This window comes from Polistes fuscatus, unplaced genomic scaffold, assembly GCF_010416935.1.
Source record: "Polistes fuscatus isolate 324 unplaced genomic scaffold, CU_Pfus_HIC Scaffold4, whole genome shotgun sequence".
Classification (NCBI taxonomy): domain Eukaryota; kingdom Metazoa; phylum Arthropoda; class Insecta; order Hymenoptera; family Vespidae; genus Polistes; species Polistes fuscatus.
In genome coordinates this window covers 2,756,493-2,776,515 of record NW_025113118.1, presented here as the reverse complement: position 1 = coordinate 2,776,515, position 20,023 = coordinate 2,756,493, and the positions used below count along the sequence as shown (strand labels likewise).

Below are 20,023 nucleotides of genomic sequence, written 5' to 3'. Positions count from 1 at the left end.
CGTGTAACAACATAGCGTACGTGTAACTAGAAGAAGAAACGACACGGTTAACGACCTGGCCCAGGTTTACGTGCGTACGTACCTGTCTCTCTCCATTCCCGCAATTAAAAAACCTCGACGTATTTTCTGCCTCTTATTTCTCTCTCTCTCTCTCTCTCTCTTTGCTTTTTTTTTTCTTTTTTATTTTATTTTTTTCTTTTATTTTCTACTCTTTTTTTCTTTTCTTTATTTTCCTTCTTATTTCCTTTTGGTTATTCGCCGAAGCTCGCAGGTAAGCGTGCGCGTGCTTATCGACAAGTGGTACACTTTCACCTAGCAGCAAGACGAAGACGCGACATCGAGGGGGACAACGGAGTTCATCCATGATGCACTCTAATGACGTTTCCGACAACAGGTTTCCTTTCGGGAATGAAATAAAATTCATTTGACTCGTATAATTGAAAATAAACGTTTGTCTCTCATTCGTTCATAATTCGAATGAAAATTTATAAATCGTGGATGTAAATTTGAATTAAATTTCCATATTTATTTTTCCCGAAACTATGTGAAAAATGTATTATCAATTTCAATAATATAGATAGATATGCCTGTATGTGAAACGTATAGGTATTTATCGTGTGTCAAAAGAAAAATAATAAATTGTTTTTTGTTCTTTCTCTCTTTTTGTTGTTATGCGTCGCCAGAGATCAATGGAATCGATGATTAAATACGAGGAAACACGCGGCAAATTTATAACCGTTAAATCTTGTCTCCTTTACTACGGCGAGAGTAACTTGACTTGGGTGATAGTAGTGGTGGTGGTGGTGGTGGTGGTGGTGTAATAGTAGCTCGCATGCATTCTGCGATTTTTCATGATAAAAGTATCGAAAGCCGGCGCGTAGAGAGGTGTCTTTTTCTCGAAATAATAATCCCATCCGTTGGAGCGAACAAATACCGAACGACTAATAGGTAAATTCAATTAAGGAAACCGCTAGAAGTAGAAACGCTAGGTGAAGGAGTGTTACGCATCGATTTGCTTCCACACGATACACACGCACACACATACACACTAGGACGTAATATACACACTCATATATATATATATATATATATATATAGACTTGTCGTGCGCCAAACGTATAACTCCTGCTAGATTATCGCGAGAGCGAAGTAACCGTTCATTAGACACCCGATATAATCTCCACGGTCGTTAGATTTTATCGTGACCCTGAGCGCACGATGTCCGTTCGACGATCGTATTACATGCATTACTTGCACTTACCGGTGCTCCTCGTTCAGCTACTTGTAGTTGTAGCTCGGTTGGTATACCAACTTTTATGGTTCTGCACCCATGACCGAGAACCTAGAAGAAGAGTAACCACCCAACGTTTTGATTTTCCTCGATCAAACGAGATTGCGATCGTAGTTCTTGCTTGATCCTAGGCTACAAGATCAGTCCGAAGCCTTGCAAAGTGCCCGGTCCAGGTGGCCACGAAGGTACTTGCATGTTCGTCTGGGAGTGTATCAAATCGGAAGGCACGCACGTAGGTGTGTGCGTCGACACATTCATGTTCGGTAGCTGTTGCGTACACAATTCTACGGTTAACTCAATAGTCTCCCAAGGACATCAGTTGCATCAACAGGAACAAGATCATCGTCACGAGGAACAAGGAGATCTGCAACAACAGCAACAGCAACAGCAACAACAACAACAACAACAACAACAACAACAACATCATCATCATCATCATCATCATCTTCATCATGAGTCGAATACTCTCAGGCCAATACTAACGGAAGTACTGGGAAGTGAAACGACTAGGTTTACCTTGACCTCTCATACCAACTTCCCGGTCTCGAGTACTTCCAGGCCGAGTGCAGTTCATCAGCAATCATCTTCTCACACTGGACTACACGCTTCACCGAGACCATTCAAAACACCTTCGAGTAACGTTGCTCGACCTTTGCAAAAGAGACCCCACGCAAAACCAACGTCCGAACATACTGACAGATTTCAGACTTCCGTCCTACCGGCTGGATCCTCTTCATCTTCTTCTTCTTCTTCTTCTTCTTCTTCTTCTTCTTCTTCTTCTTCTTCTTATTGGGCCGACAACTCTCAGGGTACCAAAAAACCAAACTTCCATGAATCACAGTTGCCTCAACAAAAGATCAGGCCAGATGTCAACGCGGAAGATAAAGTTGATCTGCAATTTCAAGGACACGCAAATTATCAAGGTTTTAAGGATAAAGTGGGAAGTTCGCCCAATACACTCGTGATACGCTTACCTGGAAAGGAACATGCGTCGAACGACGGACAATCGAAGAGGCCTAACTGGCCGAACAACCAAAGACCCTCGGAGTCGAGACCAGATGACGAAAAGGTTGAAGATGCTGATCTCAGCGTGCAGGAAACGATACATCGACCGTACGTCAATTCTGTTAATGAAAATGTAAGAAATATATCTATTATTTATTAGTATTAAATATAAATAACTATATATATATATATATTGATATTTTTATTATTACGAGATATATTAATTTATTATTTCTTATTAGGAACCCATGAAAAATCAGCATTCCAATATAAATCTCATACACACCGAACGACCGCAATGGGCCACAAAACCAGCTACCCTGAAACCATTGACGGATTTCTCCAAGCCGTATTTCTCAATCAAGACTACAACATTTCGACCAGTTTCTTTGAGCAGTCAAACCGATGCGAGACCGAGCTTCGTCCTGAAACCCAATAATTCGGACGTGTCCCCAAAAACAACCACATCACCAAGACCTACGTACTTCAACAGTCAACCGACCAGGTATCCGACTACGTGGTCGAGTAATCAAACTTGCGAATATTATTGTAATTAAAAAAAAAAAACGGGCAGGGGGAAGAATTTAGAGGGAAAGTTATGAAAATGTGGAAAAATGAATTGAAAAAACGCATATCGATCTTTATCGGGTTGGAATTTTGCTTCTAATTACACGCCGCGTTGCGCGCGCGCGTTCCATATCTCTATTTTATTTATTATCGATTACGCGTAGCAAGATATAAAAGAAAAGTACTGGGAGTGGAGATGAAAGTTTCCGAGCCAACGCTTAAAACTTTTCTTTCATTCTAGCGCAGCCGGATCCGTACCACAAACCTCTCACTGGCAAGTTACCACAGAGCCGGCGTTTGTAACGAAGCAAAGACCTTCGTCATCGTCTTCGTCCACCTTGTCGTTGTCCTCAACCTCATCCTCGTCCTCCTTCTCCTCCGCCTCCACCTCCACAACCTCGTCAACCTTCTCTTCATCGGCAAAACCGTCAACCACGTTTGAAACTACCAGACCTTTCAGTGCTAGCTCTTATTTCTGGTCGGAAAACAGCTGGACTCCACCCAGGCCGTCATTGAAACCACACTGGACCGATAATCCTAGTTTGATGCAAAACGGACCTGAGAGTTTTCCTCATCAAGCGAGTTTCAAGCCTACCGAGTCACAAGAAGTACGTTTCGAACGATCATCAAAATCCTTATTATTTAATTATTCAAATATTGATTTTAATATCTCGATCTCGAGAGAGTGTTTGAATAATAATTAAAACAAATTTTTAAATAATTCTCGAAATAAGACTAATCGTTTTGACCTGTGAACAGTTCGTAGGAAAAAAGAAAAACGATTGTTCTTTAAAAACGTAATTACCCTTATCTCACCATACTTTGTTTACGGAAACGAAATTAACCTTCTTACTTATGTACTCACCTTATTCCTCTTAGAGTACCGAATACCACAAACCCGTGGGTTCGGCGCACTACATAACAACGTCCCACTTTGAGACCTCAACGAGAACGAGACCGACGAAGAAGACCACAACGTCGACCACTAGCACGACAACAACGACTACCACCAGTACAACAACTACTACTACCACTACCAGTACAACTACGACTACTACGGAAAAACCATCAACTACGACTGCAACAACGTCTACTACAAAGTCTACGGAATCGATGTTAAAATCAACAACTCCGGAGGCCATTACGAAGACAGGAACAATGATGACGGTGTCAGCGGTAGCCGACAATAAGGGCACGCAATGCGGTGTCCCTCCGCTTTTTCCACTTCCCGAAACCAGGATCGTCGGTGGCAAGGATGCACCGTTCGGTCGATGGCCTTGGCAGGTGTCGGTTAGGCGTACGTCCTTCTTCGGTTTTTCAAGTACTCATCGTTGCGGCGGTGCGGTACTCAATGAAAATTGGATCGCTACTGCGGGTCATTGTGTCGACGAGTAAGCACGAATTACGAGAATTATTATCGGCAAAATGAATTACACATCTTTCTATCTTTTATCAATAACTTTTAATAAATTCTCACGGCAAGCATAACGATTCTTTTCGTCGAATGATTTTGATCGATAGATTTGTTGTGTCTCGAATAACATCATTTGACTCGTAAGAAAAATGTCCCGCTTAAATGAATGTTGTTTGATGTTTTTTTAGCTTACTGACATCGCAAATTCGAATACGGGTCGGGGAATATGATTTCTCGTCGGTCCAGGAACGTTTGCCCTACGTCGAACGTGGAGTTGCCAAGAAAGTGGTTCACCCGAAATACAATTTTTTTACTTACGAGTACGATCTTGCATTGGTCAGATTGGAAAGTTCATTGACCTTCGCACCCCACATATCGCCAATATGCCTGCCAGCTACCGACGATCTTCTTATAGGAGAAAACGCGACCGTCACTGGATGGGGAAGATTGAGCGAAGGTGGAACCTTACCTTCCGTGCTTCAAGAGGTTGTCGTTTTTCTTATACTCCTTTCATCCTTTCCAACTAAACACATTCCCGTCTAATCTCTATGCCTATTTGTCAACGTGCTTTCTGTGATTCCAGGTTTCTGTGCCGATCGTTAGTAACGACAGGTGTAAGTCGATGTTCCTCAGGGCGGGCAGACACGAATTTATACCGGACATATTCTTGTGTGCCGGTTACGAGACTGGAGGACAGGATTCTTGTCAGGTAATTTTATTCATTCATTTTTTTACGAATTTATTATACATTTGCTCGATGATAATATTATATATTAAATGTTGGATAAACTACAAATTTATATTAAATATGATCAACGATCCGATTAATTGGAATTTTATATTGATCTTAATTATTGAATTAAATGTTAAATTAAATATTCAAACAAATATTGATCAAGCAACGTTAATACACGATTGGTAACATGAATGAATGATCCAATCGTAGAAACGAAAGACAAAAATCGTGTGTTGTTCGATTACAAGAGTGACCGTAAAAAGATTGGTAGAATGAAATGAGTGTGATAAGTGTCAATCAATTTCGTAAAAATGTTAAAAAGAAAATTCTTTGTTTTCAGGGCGACTCGGGTGGTCCTCTTCAAGTACGCGGAAAAGATGGTAGATATTTTCTAGCTGGAATAATATCTTGGGGTATAGGATGTGCCGAAGCCAACTTACCAGGCGTATGTACGAGAATATCCAAGTTCGTACCTTGGATATTGAAAAACGTGACATGACGTCTCGGGCTTATTTATACGGACGTCGATTTATTTTGTTTTTTATTTCAAAGACAAATCTTCGTCAACGGTTCCTAATCGTCGATGCGTCGATAAATGATGATGATGATGATGATGATAATGCTCGCGAAATGCAAATATCAATTAACGCGTTATCCTTTCGATCATGGTGGGCGGAGTAGGGAGGGAGGGAAAGAGGGAGTTGAGCAAAAAAGATTTCACTCATCTTATTACATTGAAAAAGAAAGAAAATGTTATTGATTTTGCTATTAGGAAATCGTTCATATTCGTATACGAAAAAATGTTGTGCAAAGGATGAAACATCATCGTGACAAAAATGCACGTGGTTGCACGTTGCACGCGATGATCGAGTTTTATCAATGATCGTGTCGTTTTTCTTATGACGTTGTCCTTTTAATTGAAAATGACAAGAAAGTAAAAAAATACGAGCTGCAAGTTCGGTGTCAGGAACGAAAGGAACGTCCCCGCGCTTTATTCGCGCTCGTGATAGAACTGTATTTATACGAGTAAGATGATAATATATTTTTTAGACGATAAGAAATAAAATAATTAAACGTCCTGTTAACGAATCATCGAACAAACGAACCGATTCGAAACTTTTCGTATGATAGAAATACGATAATATTTTTGATCATCGTAACAAAATTAATATGGATCGAATTAAAAAAATCCTGAATTATTATATCTCGACTTAATTATTATCGTTATTTTATGTATAACTCGTTGTTGTCTCTTAAAATTGTCTGCAGTATGACGATTATTATTTCGTTTTTGAATCATTGAAAAAAGCTGAGATATCTTGCCCCGTTCCTTACGACATTTTATTAACGATAATAATTATTGTTATCGTTCTTACTTTCTTTTGTTCGATTTTCGATTCGTCCTTCTTCTTCTTCTCCTTCTTCTTCTTCTTCTTCTTCTTCTTTTTCCTCTTTTTCTTCTTCTTGACAAACAGGTAAACTTGTACAGCGTACAGTGAACAATTGTAGAGTAAAAAAAGGTATGTGTGCGAAATAGAGAAAAAGGAAACTTAAATAAATAAATATACATATATATATGTATACTTGTTTATAAGTTTGTAGTTATTTATAAGAGTCGTCAAATAAATATACGTTTATTATTACTTTGGAGAGTTTTTCATTTCGTTTGTTCATTTACTCGAACATACTCGTTTAATCATTATCGAATGATCATCGTATCTAATTCGCGTTGAAATTAATTATCGATGTTAATTCTAAATGATTCTTGAATTAAGAGGATCATCCACTTTACCGGCAATCAATGTTACCGATGTTTCAGTATCGATGATAAAATAAAGAAATGGATGAACGACTGTGAAAGGCACTGGTCCGGCACGTTCGAATAAACCATTTCCTACAAATGATATTATATTTTATTATTTCAACGTTATTAACATATAAATACAAGAATTGTTAAACAAATACACAACTTATGAGTATATTATTGAATGTAAAAAAAGTATTTGCTATTTAGTAAAAACTCATATGGCAAGATAATCCTTAAAAGATATATTCATCTTTTACATGTGAACAAATTAATATACAAAAATATACTCATAGGTAAGATATTTTTTAAACAATTTTCGTATCATATTAATAAAATCACCATGCTATTAGTTTAAAAAAAAATTCTAATAATAAGTGTACAGATGCAGCAAGGATAAGGTAATTAACAAATCAAATGCACATACAGACACACACACATACACACAAACAAACACATACATATTAAAAGAACTATATAAATTGTCGATAACCAACAGGTAAATAAAAACAATAATAATAATAATAATAATAAAAATAATAATAAAAATGTTAAATTACGAAAAGATTTCGCGCAAGGTCTTTTCCTTCGTTTCTTTTTTCTGACTCACCCAGGATATCAGCTATTAAATTAAACGAACTTTACAACAATACTGAGAAATATTCTCTATAGTAAACGATCTCTCTCTACTAAATCTCACTCAAGCCCTGAACAACGTTACAAGTAATTATAATAAATGCTAAATAAAATGCCTCATTTGAAAATTACAGATCTTACGCTAAAAATATTTCAAATCGCACGATTTAAAAAAAAAAAAAAAAGAAATTGATCGGTAAGAGAAACTCGAATTTATTTCAAAGTAAAATTTAACAAATAACATGAATATAATTTGATACGAACGACTTTAACGTTTTTACCTTCGTGATGGTCACTTTCGAAAAAAAAAAAGAAAAACCAAGAATCGTAGCACGTAATTTCAAAGAAACGCATAATGCGTTTCGGTAATGTGGTTTAACAAATCTTTTACCATCGTTAACGACGATAATAGCGCACCTATTTTTCTAACGTAGGTAGTTGGAGGGAGGAGGGAACGGGGAATATAAAGAAAACGAAGTTAGAATGAAAAGCAAAAGAAATAAAAGGAAAAAAAACCAACAATCGGGCAACGCGCCAGTAGTAATAACCGGCCATTGTCGAACCTTACGTGTCGGAGAGAAGGGAATGACGTAGGACGGTTTGTCATTTACAAATTGTCATACGAGATCTTTCCGATAGGAACAACAAGCAAAGGCGAAACAAATTGCAATTTTACTCTCTGGTTGCGACAAATTGTTGCAACGTAATAATCATTCTCCCCCATTCAACAACGTTTTTTCTTTTAAAATACTTGACAAGCGACAAACGTAAGTACGTTGTTCGTATCACGCGTTAAAAAACATTATACTTTGCGATTTTACTCGAACGAACGAACATAATCTCGTTCGTTGAATAATTTTCGAATTGGAAAAAATCAGACCGAGAGAAAAAAAAACAAGTGTTTCGAAGAGAAACGGTCAAGGTTGATAAGTTAAAACAAAAAAAAAAAACAAAAAATATATATATTAGGAAGATAGTGTGCAATAGTATGTACAAAGCATAGAATAAAACCTGAATGAAGTAGAAAACGGTAAGAATCCCGACGAGGTTGTACGACGGGAAGAATCGGTGATTCGATATTAGTTGACTCACGAGAGTGGGTCCTGTCCGGTTTCATGTAATTCCTTATATTAACACCTATGCTTTGTTGGACGTCTCTAACGTAGACACCCAAATCCGGAGTCATCGGTGACAAGTCGGCTACTCTTGGCTCGAAAACATCGGTTATTCCAAGCTATTAGAATAAAACACAAGAAACGTTAATAATTAATTTTCTATCTGACAAATAATAAAATCGAACTATAAGTCGAATAAAAGGAAAAAGAAAAAGAGAAAACAAGAAAAGAAAAACAAGAAAATATTTTGTACGACACCGTAGAGGCGAGCGCTAAATGATTCCGAGAGAAATGAAATTTGATTTTTTTCGTAGCAGGTATATAGAATGAAGATTTTTAAGCGAATTATAACGCGATTAAGTAATTAGGAATTTAATGTCCGAGACTAATGATGCAATATCGAGCAACCTAACCCGGAAGATAGAAATAGTAATTACTTTTGAAATTGTCTTGTATATTTTTTTTTTCTTTTGGAACACGCTACAATGACCACCGAGACGTTTTAAACGACATTGGGATGAAGAATGTGTGAAAAAACTAGAAATAAAAAAAAGATAGTTGACTACTCACTCTTTGAAGGAAAGGCGTAAGGGTGACAAAACCTCGTAGCATGAAGGAAGGTATGGTGGCCCTGACCCAAGCTGGTTGCAACTGCTTCCGTAACCATCTCAATGACTTCCCGCCGAGATTTCTCGCAAGACGATGCGTATCTGTTCTATCCGTTGGCATAAGAAGAAGAATGTTGTATCTCGGATCCTTGAGCAAAAACAAGAAGAAGAATCTTTCATCGTGTTTCACGAGACAAACCACAACAGGAGGAAGCTTATAATGTTTTTCAAATACGCGTTCTTAGTCCCTTAAATTTAAAAGTAAAAACACGATGTGTGTGTATCCAATCATCCAATGAGCTCAGCATTTCATTTTGCGAAAACAAAAAAATAACGGAGATACTTCAACGAGGCACGTAAGCTCAGCCACAATACTGTCCTGTATAATTGAATTCGTGCATTCGTATTTGTTTTAAAAAGCAATTTTGCGGCTTACGTCCAAGGGAAATTCAACAGCAACAGCTTGCAACGATGGAAAGTACGCAAAAGGTAGAACCGCAACGTATCTGGTGGCCATTACCGAGGACACGTCGCAACCGTTCACCAGAAATGATATTTCAGTGGAATCCCTAACGGAAGCTTCATTTTTGACGATCGGATTGGTTTTCCAAATGCCAAGGTCCTGCATCCAAATACCCTCGTCTGAAAAAACAAGATGAAATAAGATTAATGACCATCATATGATCGTTCGTTATAATCGATAATAAATAATTAATAATTACCTGGATAACTGGAGAAGTAGCCTCGGGAATTTCTAGTATTTCGTTTGCGAAGCCGATTCCCCGAGGCATCTGGTAACGTAACTGGAACAGTGGTAGTTCCTTGCTGTCCATCCTGGTTCATAGAATTCGTAGTTCCAAGGTCCACAATACCGAGCATGGTAATTGGTCCACCCGTTGTCGGCTGATTTGTCGAAACGGTACTTTCCTCGGTGGGAGTTACGACCTCGAGATTACTCGGCATGCTTGCCGTTAAGTCGGAAACCGAAGTCGTTGTTATGTTCGTTTGGATCGGTGTCGACGATATATCCATAGGCAAGGTCATTGCCTCGGTCTGACCACCGGTCGAATCCATTGAACTACCTTGCATATCCAAAGATGTTACTGGTGCAATTATCGTAGTAACAGTTAACGTACTCGTTGGCGTCATCGTGTTTCCCACATTTTCCATTGAATTCGTAGTAGCAGTGTTAACCGTTGTCTGAGAGTCACCCATCATCATCGTCGTCATCGTTGTAGTCGTATCAGGAATATTCGATATGATTGTACTCGTAGCTCCGATAGTTGTTTGGCCGACCATCTTTGTACTTTGCATTGTCTCCGATGGCATTGTAACAGCTGGCAATTGTGTAGAAACTGGCGAATTTGGAGACGTAGTTTCCGAATTAACATCGGATGCAGTTGTTGGAAAGGTATTAGCCTCGGTCGCGTTGGAAATCGCAGTAGTAATATTAGATAATTGTGTTAGACTGTCCGATACCATTTTCTCATCGATCGTAGTTCCAAATGTTTCGGTCATAGGAGATACCGTTGAAGTTACGGGTAACTCTGTAGACTCTGTGATAACTGTGGGAGATACTGAGGGTTGACTAACGTCGATTATAATTGTCGTTGGTTTAGTCGAATCCTCTGATTCGGTGATAGGTGCATTCGTAGCTTCGGTAATTGGTGCAAACGTTGTCGTCGTATCGTTTAATTCTTTCTCATCTATGTCAGATAGATTGAATCCGTAAAATCGTAGGATGTCCTCGTATTCTGCTCGAAGTTTTGTATTTTCTTTGTTTAACGTTAAACCGCCCAAAAAACCGTCGGCGTTCAGGTAAGTCTTGAAGAGAAAAAGAAAACAAGAAAAATAATTAATTCATTGAAGCAGCAATACACGCCTTGACGACGCGCGTTTCTTTCGAAGAAATTTCGTAACCGCGATAAAAAAGAAAATTATAAACTAAACGATAAAAAAGGGAAAGAAAACTAATGTCGCGAAACGAGCCACGATCTATATCGAAATTATTTACGCAACATTGCAAATCATTAGAATTCTTACTCTTAGTCGACGATGAATATCACGAAAACCAATTCTGGTGATATCTCGATCGTGTGGCAGAGCCAATGCATCGGTTATCTGACGACTTCCACCGCCAGCTGATCCTTCGTAAAGTGCAGCAAGAACGAATGCAACTCCGATCGGTGAAAATGCAACATTTCCAATATTATTGTATTGTTGAAGTATCTTCACCCCGAGATCGTTGACAATATCGGTAACAACGTCGACTGGTCGACGTGCAACCGGTTGATACCAACCATCGAAATCTGTTTTTTGATACGAGTGTGCGATACCGGATGACACTGATAATAAAAAAGACAAAAAATACATAAAATTATCTCATATAACATATTTATATTACTAAATACTAATATCGAAGAAAATCTGTCAAAGTTTTTGAAGTTATTTTAATACTATTATTCAATCATTTCTTATTAACATTTTGAATCAACAATAATTGTCCATAAATGCCACGAGCTGAAGAATAATAAGAAGGGATAAAAAAAAAAAAAGAAAAGAACAAGCATCAAGAAGGAAATCAAAGAATAACAGGCGTTAAAATATCAAACGAAAAATAAAATTCTCGTAAAAATAAGAATCACGGTATGGAAATGAAAAAGAGAAAAGAATAAAAACCATAATACTTACGTTGCAATAATAAGATACAGATCGGTGATAGTCCCATTTCTTTCTATTTCTCGTTTTACTCTCACGTGACGTTCTTCTTCAACTTTGGATCTGGTTCTCTCTCTCTCTCTCTCTCTCTCTCTCTCTCTCTCTCGGTATTCGTAAGAGTTGATCTCACCTCATGGGGATCGGCAAACGACTCATCGAACCGTAATTTCTCGATTAACTGAAAGACTATAAGACTGAAAGAGTATAGTTAAGAACTCGTCGTGTGCTCGTTTATCCGACTTCAGTGACGACGTCGGCGTTTATTAGGATTAGTCCTAGTCTCGCGGGTTCTACGACTGAACTGGCTCGCAGATGGCTCACACCGGCAGTTCCGAGCTCGCTGCCGGCCATTCCAGGATTTTTTCAACGGCAAGGTCATCAGGTGGACAACCCCGCATCCTGCCGTTCCTCCTCCTATCGCTTTCCCACCTACCAACGTTCGATCTTCTTCCTAGCTTTGACATAAACCTAATTGCGTACCCTTCTTGTTCTCCTTTTTTTCTTTTTTTTTCTTACTTTTCATTCTTTATTTTTACGTTTGTTTTTTTTTATTCCTCGAAAGATAAAGTTGATTTGAATATATTTATAAGTTTTATTTTTCTCGAAAAGTGATACGAAATGTTTGGATATACACGAAAGTTTATTAGAAATAATTCGTTCGTTCGTTTCTTGAGACAATTATGTTTTTCCCTTTAACACGAAGATCCATCTTATAGTTATAGTAAATGTACGAACAAGTTTTTCCAATGATCTTTTATAATATCTCGTTATTCGCTATTATATAGTTAGTTTTACTCTTACCGTGCCGAAACGTGTCGTTTAACTTCTCTCTAAACGTAGGAAGAGCCTATTACGTTTGAGCTTTTTTTTTTCCCCTTTGCGAAATGTTTTTTGAGTATTACAGAAATGCAATATCCTGCTTTTCAACGATACCTTACTGCGTATTATATAGTTATAAATTTCGTTGATTACGCGTTTCTAACGTAAGCGGTTGAAAAAACACGCCATGCGAAAACCCGGTTTTCGAGGAAGACAGTTTGAAGAAGAAGAAGAAGAAGAAAAAGAAGAAGAAGAGGAAGAAGAAGAAGAAAAGGATATATCCACAGCAAATACATTATGTAATTTCATGACTTTTACCTTGCTTACCAGGTAAGCACCACCATCACACAAATCGTTGCTAAATACATTGAGAGGATCGACAGTGAGTGGCCTCACGTGCGATAATTAACTCGCACTTGCAATTCCCCATCACACGGTATAATAATATTACGCGCGTGCAGGACCTTTTCCGTTTGCCGACCATTTCCGCCGATCCATCGTCGAAATCCTAGGATAATCAACTTGGACTTGAGCAACCATAAGAGTTGCAAACCTAAACTCAAGAAGTCTGGTTTCCGTTTAACCATAAAACAATAAAGACCGGTAAACCGATATTTCTCTAATTGTAAAACTTCGTTTCTAAACATTGTTGCAAGAATAATGCTATAGTTTATTCTTCTCGATATTATTATTATTATTATTATTATTATTATTATTATTATTATTATTATTATTATTATTATTATTAATATTATTGTAAGAATGTTAAAATTATAACAATTATAATGATCTTACGTAAAGACATGTGTGTGTATTCCTTTAAGAAAAATTCTATTTAGGATACGAACGGTTGGATCAATTTACGTTGTTTCAATACTTTTCGTCTATGCCAATAAAATTCCCAGCAGAGAAATATGATCGCTAAAACTATTCCTGTTGAAAATTAATTTAATTTGTTGTTATTTTTTTGTTTTGTTTTTTTTTCTTTTTTTTTTCATATTCTATTGCACATTATATTTTTATTTAAGCGCTAATCTTTCATAATTATTGTCATATTACCCATGAAAAGTACGAAAAATATTCCTTGCATATCGGCCACGTTGACCTTACGTTTGTCCACGATTTCGTTAGAATTTGCACCTACCCAACATTTGTCCTTCGTAGGCATTTTTTCCGATATCCATTTATTTATTAAACCGGATTCGTACATACGGTGCAATCTTTAATATAAAACAAGAAAAGAAAATCACACAAATTATTTCTATCGCAATAAAACTTATTGAAGACGTTGCTTTTTTTTCTTTTCTTTTATTTTAAAAATATTGTAAAATCTCTTACTCGCTGTTTATGATCGACAAATAAGGACTGTTATTAGGAACGATCATCGCGATAGGTTCAGCCATGAACTCTTCGGTACTCAAAGAAAAATGACAAACACCGCTGGATAACAAATCCTTTCTCATTAGAAACCTATCGTTAGAAAATAATTATTATTTATTTTAACGAATAAAATTCAAATAGATATATATATATATGTACCGCAAAGAACTTCTCCAATCAATGAAAACGTGTTTGCCTTCTTTAACTCGTCTAATAATATCTGTCTCCTCCGTATCGTTATGCCTTTCTGAACGAGAAAGTAACAAACGATATTGTTCGTTTTCCGAATTTTGTAAATATTCCTCGAGAAAGCTACCATTCGGGAAACCCCATGTTAATCTATCCTTGTGTGCGAGAAGATCGTCTACCGTTAAAATTGGATCGTCCATTTTCGGGAATGTCAGAAATGCAATTAAGCTTCCGGAGTAAGTTGCTACAAGAACTGTTACGACCAACCACCAAATACCCACCAATATGCGCGCGCTATCTGATTTAGGCAAATACATTCCTCCTAAAATCGAAACTACATAATATTAGCCACCAATCATTCTATGATGCATGAAAATGTATCTAAAATTTATTGTAATACTAATAATTATTATTAAATTGTTAATATTAATCATGAATTTATTTCCATTTGTTCCTGATTAGATGAAGATAAAAAGGAAAGAATTCTTTTGTCTTTTTTTCTTTTCAACTATATTAAAGATAATAAATTAGAGAAGAAGATGAATAATTACCTTGTTGAAGAAGCGCACCATAGACATACCAGACACACTGCCAGGATGAATTCAAGCCGGATGTTTTCGTACTACTTGGACTGTACTTGTGAACCAGGTATAAGATTGGACCCATTATAATAATAGCTGCGGCCAGACATGCCCAGGTCTGAAAGAGAAGACGAACAACCGTGAATGATGGTATAACATGCGTAAATTCAAAAGATACAACGTCAAAACTTTATTGGTTTAACTTTGGTAATTTGGCCAGTCAGAAATTCGATAGTTTTAACGTAAATGTCTATTTCAACATTAAGTTTCACTGTATTTAGGTAAGACAAGTAAAGTAAGTTTTCTCGAAGTTACTTAATTGAACTTTGGTATGAATGATGAACACTATCGTTAAATCGTATATACCTCTTTGGTGAATGGCGAAGTAAAGAGCAAAGCTCTCGACAATTGTGTCGGTCTTGACGTTAAGAAGCTATAAGTTTGAACGAAGATAGGTGTTGTGAAATTAATGGCATTCTTCTCAAGATCATTGACTGTATAGGCGCAAGCAGCAAGAAATACTTTCCTTGTTCGAACCATTTCTAACACCTCTTCAGGTAATTTTCTCGTTGCTGATGTCAAAGTTCCGTGCGGTCTCTACAAATTTATATACGTTGTATATATTAGATTTTAATTTAATTTTAAGTTTAAATAGTGCGCCTAGATATAGATTTCACATCATACATGGTCGGTAATGATGGTTGCAAATATCACTTATCGGTAAGAAATTTTTGTCGACGCCCCTTAAATAGGCAACCCGTTCATACAGTATTAAAAAATTCTTATTGTCTATTATCAGGGGCTTTAGAAGTAATTTCTTACTGATAGAAGTAATAATTAAACGTGTCTGGAAAAAAGAGGCTGCGTTATATAATGCAAACTTTATAAGAGAACCAGAAAAAGTTATGACAAGTTAAATCATTGCTAATGCAACATAGACCCTTTTTCTATTATACAAAAATTAAATATCAAGGTATACCCTAGAATACGCAACATTCTTCCAAATTCTTCCATTGATTTACATTTTCTGTCAGAATTAAAAATTAATCAACATGAAAGACTGACCTCTCCAACTTTTAACGTTTTAGTAGAACCACGAGCTTTCGTGTTGTTTCCAATTTTCGGAACAATAACCGCGTATGTGAAATTTAATTTTTTACTCAGATATTTGATCACGTCGAATACTAATCCACCGTAAATCACCCCGTTGTTCTTCACCGCGTTTACCATTTGCCATGGTGGATTCTAAAAAAAAAAAACGATATTAATGAAGTTTAATATATTTTTGATTATATCAAAGTTTACTCACGTGAAAAGTCACTATCGGTAAACTTATACCCCTAAATCCATGCTCAACGTGAGGGAATATTACGTCAGACAAATTAACACCACGTCTTGGCATCCAAGTGCCCGATTCTATCAGAATAGCAGCCTTTCTATAGTGAAGAAAATAAGTTCCCCAAGTAATAGCCGAAGAAATTTTCCAAACCAAACAATGCCCGCATTTTCTATCAGATACGTGTGACTTTTCTAAAAATTGCGCCTAAAACATACAAGAGAAAGCATTTCTGTTAATTATAAAACTCATTAACGAACAATTTAATAATAATAATCCTTACATCAATGTATTTGAGAATGTGTCGATGTATTTGAAACTTGGTTGGTCTGAAAATTTCATGTTCCATATCGGTGATGTTCTTGGACGAATCATTCTTCATTTGGAATGAATTTTTCAAAGCATTCGCAAAATATCGAACAAAATCGTTGACATGACAGAGAAGATCGACCTAAAAAATACAAAATTTCTTGTTAATCGAGACTTATTCATCAAAATTATATTTTTTAAATAATATTTATATTAATCAAAAAAAGGATTACATTGCAGGTATCATCAGATTTAGTGATATTATAAATAAGAGCAATGTTTCCACCCTCTGGCAATAAATCTGCAAGATATGTTACATTCGTCTTATTCCTTTTTTCGGCATCTGTGAGTACGTACAACCATTGATTACCGGAATGAACCAGTTTTAATGATTTAGCCTTTCAAGATAAAAATATATATATACATAAACATAAATATATGCATTGCCAATCGAAAGTTTAGAATTACCAAAAATGTTCACTGCATATATTGTACGAAATCGAATGAATTAATTAGAGTAAAATGAATACGTTGATCCTTACAACTTTCATAACATCTGTGATCGTATCGACGTTGACGATAATAAGGAAACAATTGCCCAGTTGTTGTATGTGAAAGTTACTAAGTATACCCCTTATATGTTGTCTCCTGACCCACTCAGAAGTAAAATGTTTAAAGGAAAATATCGACTTGGAAATAGTGTTCAACTTCGTATTCGGTAGATCACCCGTTATGGCTCGAATTACGTGGTCTATTTTTTCCTTTTCTAAAACAACATAAAAAAAAGGAACAAAAAAGTTGTCACATATCTTTCATATCCTCGAGTGGACTGTGTATGTGTGTGTGTGTGTGAAAAGGGAAAATAAAAATAAAATTAAATTAAAATTGTACGTTTTTTTGTCGATTACCAAAAGAGTCATCGTGTAAAATGATAACGTTTTTCCAAGACAATGCGTGAGCAGTACGAAGATCTAAAAATATTTGTGGCAATTCTTCACCAGGAACAATCAACGGGACGCTTATACCATTGGATATTCGAACTCGTGGACAGTTAGGATCTAAAATAATAATTAAGATTAATTGTTGGTCTCTCTATTTTAAGAAGAAAATTATTCGATCTAACGTTAATCATCCTGATTATTTATCATTATCTTTAAAGATCACTATATTTACCTGTTATCGCGAGATGTACAACTCCAGATTGTCGTGCTGATTCATGTAAATGCCACGTTTTATCACATGTCGCAATCGACAGCAGTACCGTGTAATCTGTAAAATCGTAACACAATCAATGAGAGGATACAAATAATTTATCTAATTTTAACGAACATCTTACCTTTGCGAAGATCAACGTTCGTGTCCTGCAATGCACGTACAATTATATAACCCACGTGCATATCTTTATTTGCAATTTCGTTAATCGAATCTAAGATAATTGTACGTGCTTTCCGATAATCCAAGTTTCTTCCCGTAAAAAATCCTTTGTCAATGACGACAGCTACTTATAACAACATAATATTCAATAATTGAATACGATCAATTACTCGTAAATAACTATGATGCATAAGATATTTACTATGATAAGGAGGCAAGAAAAAAAAGAAAATGAAGATAAATAAAGAATAAGTTAGATTTAAAAATAATCATATAAAATCAATTATACCGCTAATAGTTATGATGCACGAGAGAATACAACGATAAAGAAAAGAAAAAAACGAAGATAGAACGAGTTACGTTCGATGATAATTTAATACAATCAATTACGAATGAATCATTCTGATATACGAAAAATAATATTATATGATAATACTAAAAAAAAATAAGAAAAGAAATTTAATTCGATAATAATGAGATAGAAAATCAATTACACGTGAATAACTATGATATACACAACAGACACATTAGTTTCTATATTAAAGATAAAAAGACAAATAAAGAAAGAAGATAGACGTACCCATAGTGGCATTCCTAAGTCTAGACAAAGGCAAAATGTCCGAAGAAGCATCAGTGAATAGCAGCAAGACGGTGACGCTCAATAAAAGGAAGAAAAGGAAGGAAGTCATTACTATCGATGAACTTGATATGCGATCTCACCGATATATATCCGCTTTCTACGTGTACATACTATATATATGTATATATACATACTCGGGAGACATTAATGAATAATAGAAAAGTTCATTACTTTCTTTCAGCCATTATATCGCGATGGTGGTTTGATCAGAACCAAACGTAATAACGATAGGGCGTGATATAATCCCTTTTTCTTTTTAGAGAGCAACGTTTGTTTCTACAACGAATCGACGGAAAGGTCGATCGTTCGTTCTCTCAATCAATTATTAAGAAACGATCGAATCTTTCGTGGAAATTGAAATAAGATGCATCATTGATCCAGTTATACTACACTTACAATCAGTTGATACACTCCACCAAGAGAGAGAGAGAGAGATATATATACACATAAACTTTTAACTTATTCCATAAACGTGGTGATTCTGTCTGGGGAAATTGAAACTACCGATTCGATATCGTTAATTGCATATAGATAACATCTTGTAGACCTTCTGTCCCTCGTAAAGAAACATTTTTGTCTATACAGGGTGTCTCTCAAAATTATTTCTCTCTCTCTCTCTCTCTCTCTTTCTCTCTCTTTCTGAATTATACGACATATTTATTTACATAAAAATTATAAATATAGATAAACAATAAATAATATATTAAATATAGACGATAAAACAAGTCTGATAAGAAAAATAAAAAATATAAATTAAAAAAAAAAGAAGGTTAAAAAGATAAAATATTTATTTTCAATGTATAGTATGTGGCACGACGGTGCACCACTTCCGTACGATCAAGCAGTACGATAAGAAAGACCGCTTCCGTCGACTACATTCTTTACTACTTTCCAACATACGCTTTTAAGGATACCGCCAGAGAGACCAATAACAGAATAAATAATTATTTAATATAAAATTACACACATGCGAATAATATGATAAAATAATACTAAATATATTAACCAAAAATAAGAAGATTTTTTTAAAAAAGTAACATATTCGTTCCTCCTTTAACGGTTTCGCATTCGTGATAATTCGGTCGTCATCGTTAAGGCACCGAGACGTGCACGAAGCAGAGAACCAAAAAGCAAGAAAGAGAAAGAGAGATAGAAAAAGAAAAAGAGATAGAAAGAAAAAAAGAAAGAGAGAGATAGTCGTCTGCTCGATGCTTGGACGACGTTGATTCGGAATGCGATGTGGAGAGATCATGCATGATCCTATGTTGTTTGTATGCACATACGTTACCGTCATACATCTCATGAACACATTAGTTAAACGTGTGGTAGTTTTCGTTCTTCAGCACTCCTTTCCTCTCACTCGCTCACTCATCTTTTTCTCTCTTTCTCTCTCTTCTAGTTTTTCCATCCTCTCTTTCCCTCTCCTTTCTTCTCATTCTATCTCCTTCTCTCTTTCTCTCTCTCTCTCTTTCTCTCTTTTTCTCTCCCATGTTGAACGATA

At 36.1% G+C, this 20,023-nt stretch overlaps 3 protein-coding genes across 9 annotated transcripts in view; 1 reads left to right on the top strand and 2 right to left on the bottom strand.

Moving 5' to 3' along the window:
* Positions 1–6,656, top strand: part of LOC122520852 (serine proteinase stubble-like) — a 40,954-nt gene extending 34,298 nt beyond the window's left edge. For all 4 annotated transcript variants that reach the window (XM_043641158.1, XM_043641160.1, XM_043641157.1 and 1 more), the window contains 7 exons: positions 1,423–2,429; positions 2,539–2,801; positions 3,105–3,471; positions 3,743–4,254; positions 4,466–4,763; positions 4,861–4,986; positions 5,354–6,656. In XM_043641158.1, coding sequence (XP_043497093.1) covers positions 1,423–2,429; positions 2,539–2,801; positions 3,105–3,471; positions 3,743–4,254; positions 4,466–4,763; positions 4,861–4,986; positions 5,354–5,512 — 2,732 coding nt within the window. In that variant the 3' untranslated portion in view covers positions 5,513–6,656. The remainder of the gene's footprint in view (positions 1–1,422; positions 2,430–2,538; positions 2,802–3,104; positions 3,472–3,742; positions 4,255–4,465; positions 4,764–4,860; positions 4,987–5,353) is intronic.
* LOC122520854 lies at positions 6,632–12,909 on the bottom strand. Of its 2 annotated transcripts, none has more exons than XM_043641165.1 (7): positions 11,868–12,909; positions 11,220–11,521; positions 9,899–11,000; positions 9,613–9,818; positions 9,139–9,324; positions 8,465–8,687; positions 6,632–6,907 (listed from the first exon to the last, which is right to left on the bottom strand). In XM_043641165.1, the coding sequence occupies exons 1-7, from the start codon at positions 11,902–11,904 to the stop codon at positions 6,768–6,770; spliced, it is 2,196 nt and encodes a 731-aa protein (XP_043497100.1). In that variant the 5' UTR covers positions 11,905–12,909; the 3' UTR covers positions 6,632–6,767. The 2 variants fall into 2 exon arrangements, with proteins under 2 accessions (XP_043497100.1, XP_043497101.1); XM_043641166.1 differs by having other exon boundaries at positions 8,546–8,687.
* An 84-nt stretch (positions 12,910–12,993) lies between these two features.
* LOC122520853 (ionotropic receptor 93a) lies at positions 12,994–19,903 on the bottom strand. 3 transcript variants are annotated; one of them, XM_043641163.1, is made up of 17 exons: positions 19,806–19,903; positions 18,463–18,482; positions 17,845–18,006; positions 17,682–17,777; positions 17,417–17,566; positions 17,051–17,274; positions 16,742–16,906; positions 16,483–16,650; positions 16,173–16,406; positions 15,929–16,108; positions 15,230–15,460; positions 14,834–14,981; positions 14,253–14,604; positions 14,052–14,183; positions 13,773–13,933; positions 13,509–13,646; positions 12,994–13,221 (listed from the first exon to the last, which is right to left on the bottom strand). In XM_043641163.1, exons 1-16 carry the CDS (start codon positions 19,823–19,825, stop codon positions 13,549–13,551), a joined length of 2,541 nt encoding a protein of 846 aa, XP_043497098.1. In that variant the 5' UTR covers positions 19,826–19,903; the 3' UTR covers positions 12,994–13,221; positions 13,509–13,548. The 3 variants fall into 3 exon arrangements, with proteins under 3 accessions (XP_043497098.1, XP_043497099.1, XP_043497097.1); XM_043641164.1 differs by having other exon boundaries at positions 19,811–19,903; XM_043641162.1 differs by lacking the exon at positions 19,806–19,903 and having other exon boundaries at positions 18,463–19,140.
* Positions 19,904–20,023: the final 120 nt, after the last annotated feature.

Excerpts from the sequence above, each read along its gene's own strand:
- LOC122520854 (XM_043641165.1), bottom strand. The coding sequence starts at position 11,904 with ATGGGACTATCACCGATCTGTATCTTATTATTGCAAC. Across the intron at positions 11,001-11,219 it reads ATATTCATCGTCGACTAAGA|ACTTACCTGAACGCCGACGG; the intron begins GTAAGAATTCTA and ends TTTCTCTTCAAG. Across the intron at positions 6,908-8,464 it reads CCGTTTTCTACTTCATTCAG|GAAATGGTTTATTCGAACGT; the intron begins GTTTTATTCTAT and ends TATCATTTGTAG.
- LOC122520853 (XM_043641162.1), bottom strand. The coding sequence starts at position 18,571 with ATGACTTCCTTCCTTTTCTTCCTTTTATTGAGCGTCACCGTCTTGCTG. Across the intron at positions 16,109-16,172 it reads TACCGATAGTGACTTTTCAC|AATCCACCATGGCAAATGGT; the intron begins GTGAGTAAACTT and ends TTTTTTTTTTAG. Across the intron at positions 14,605-14,833 it reads TGGTGCGCTTCTTCAACAAG|GAGGAATGTATTTGCCTAAA; the intron begins GTAATTATTCAT and ends TTTCGATTTTAG.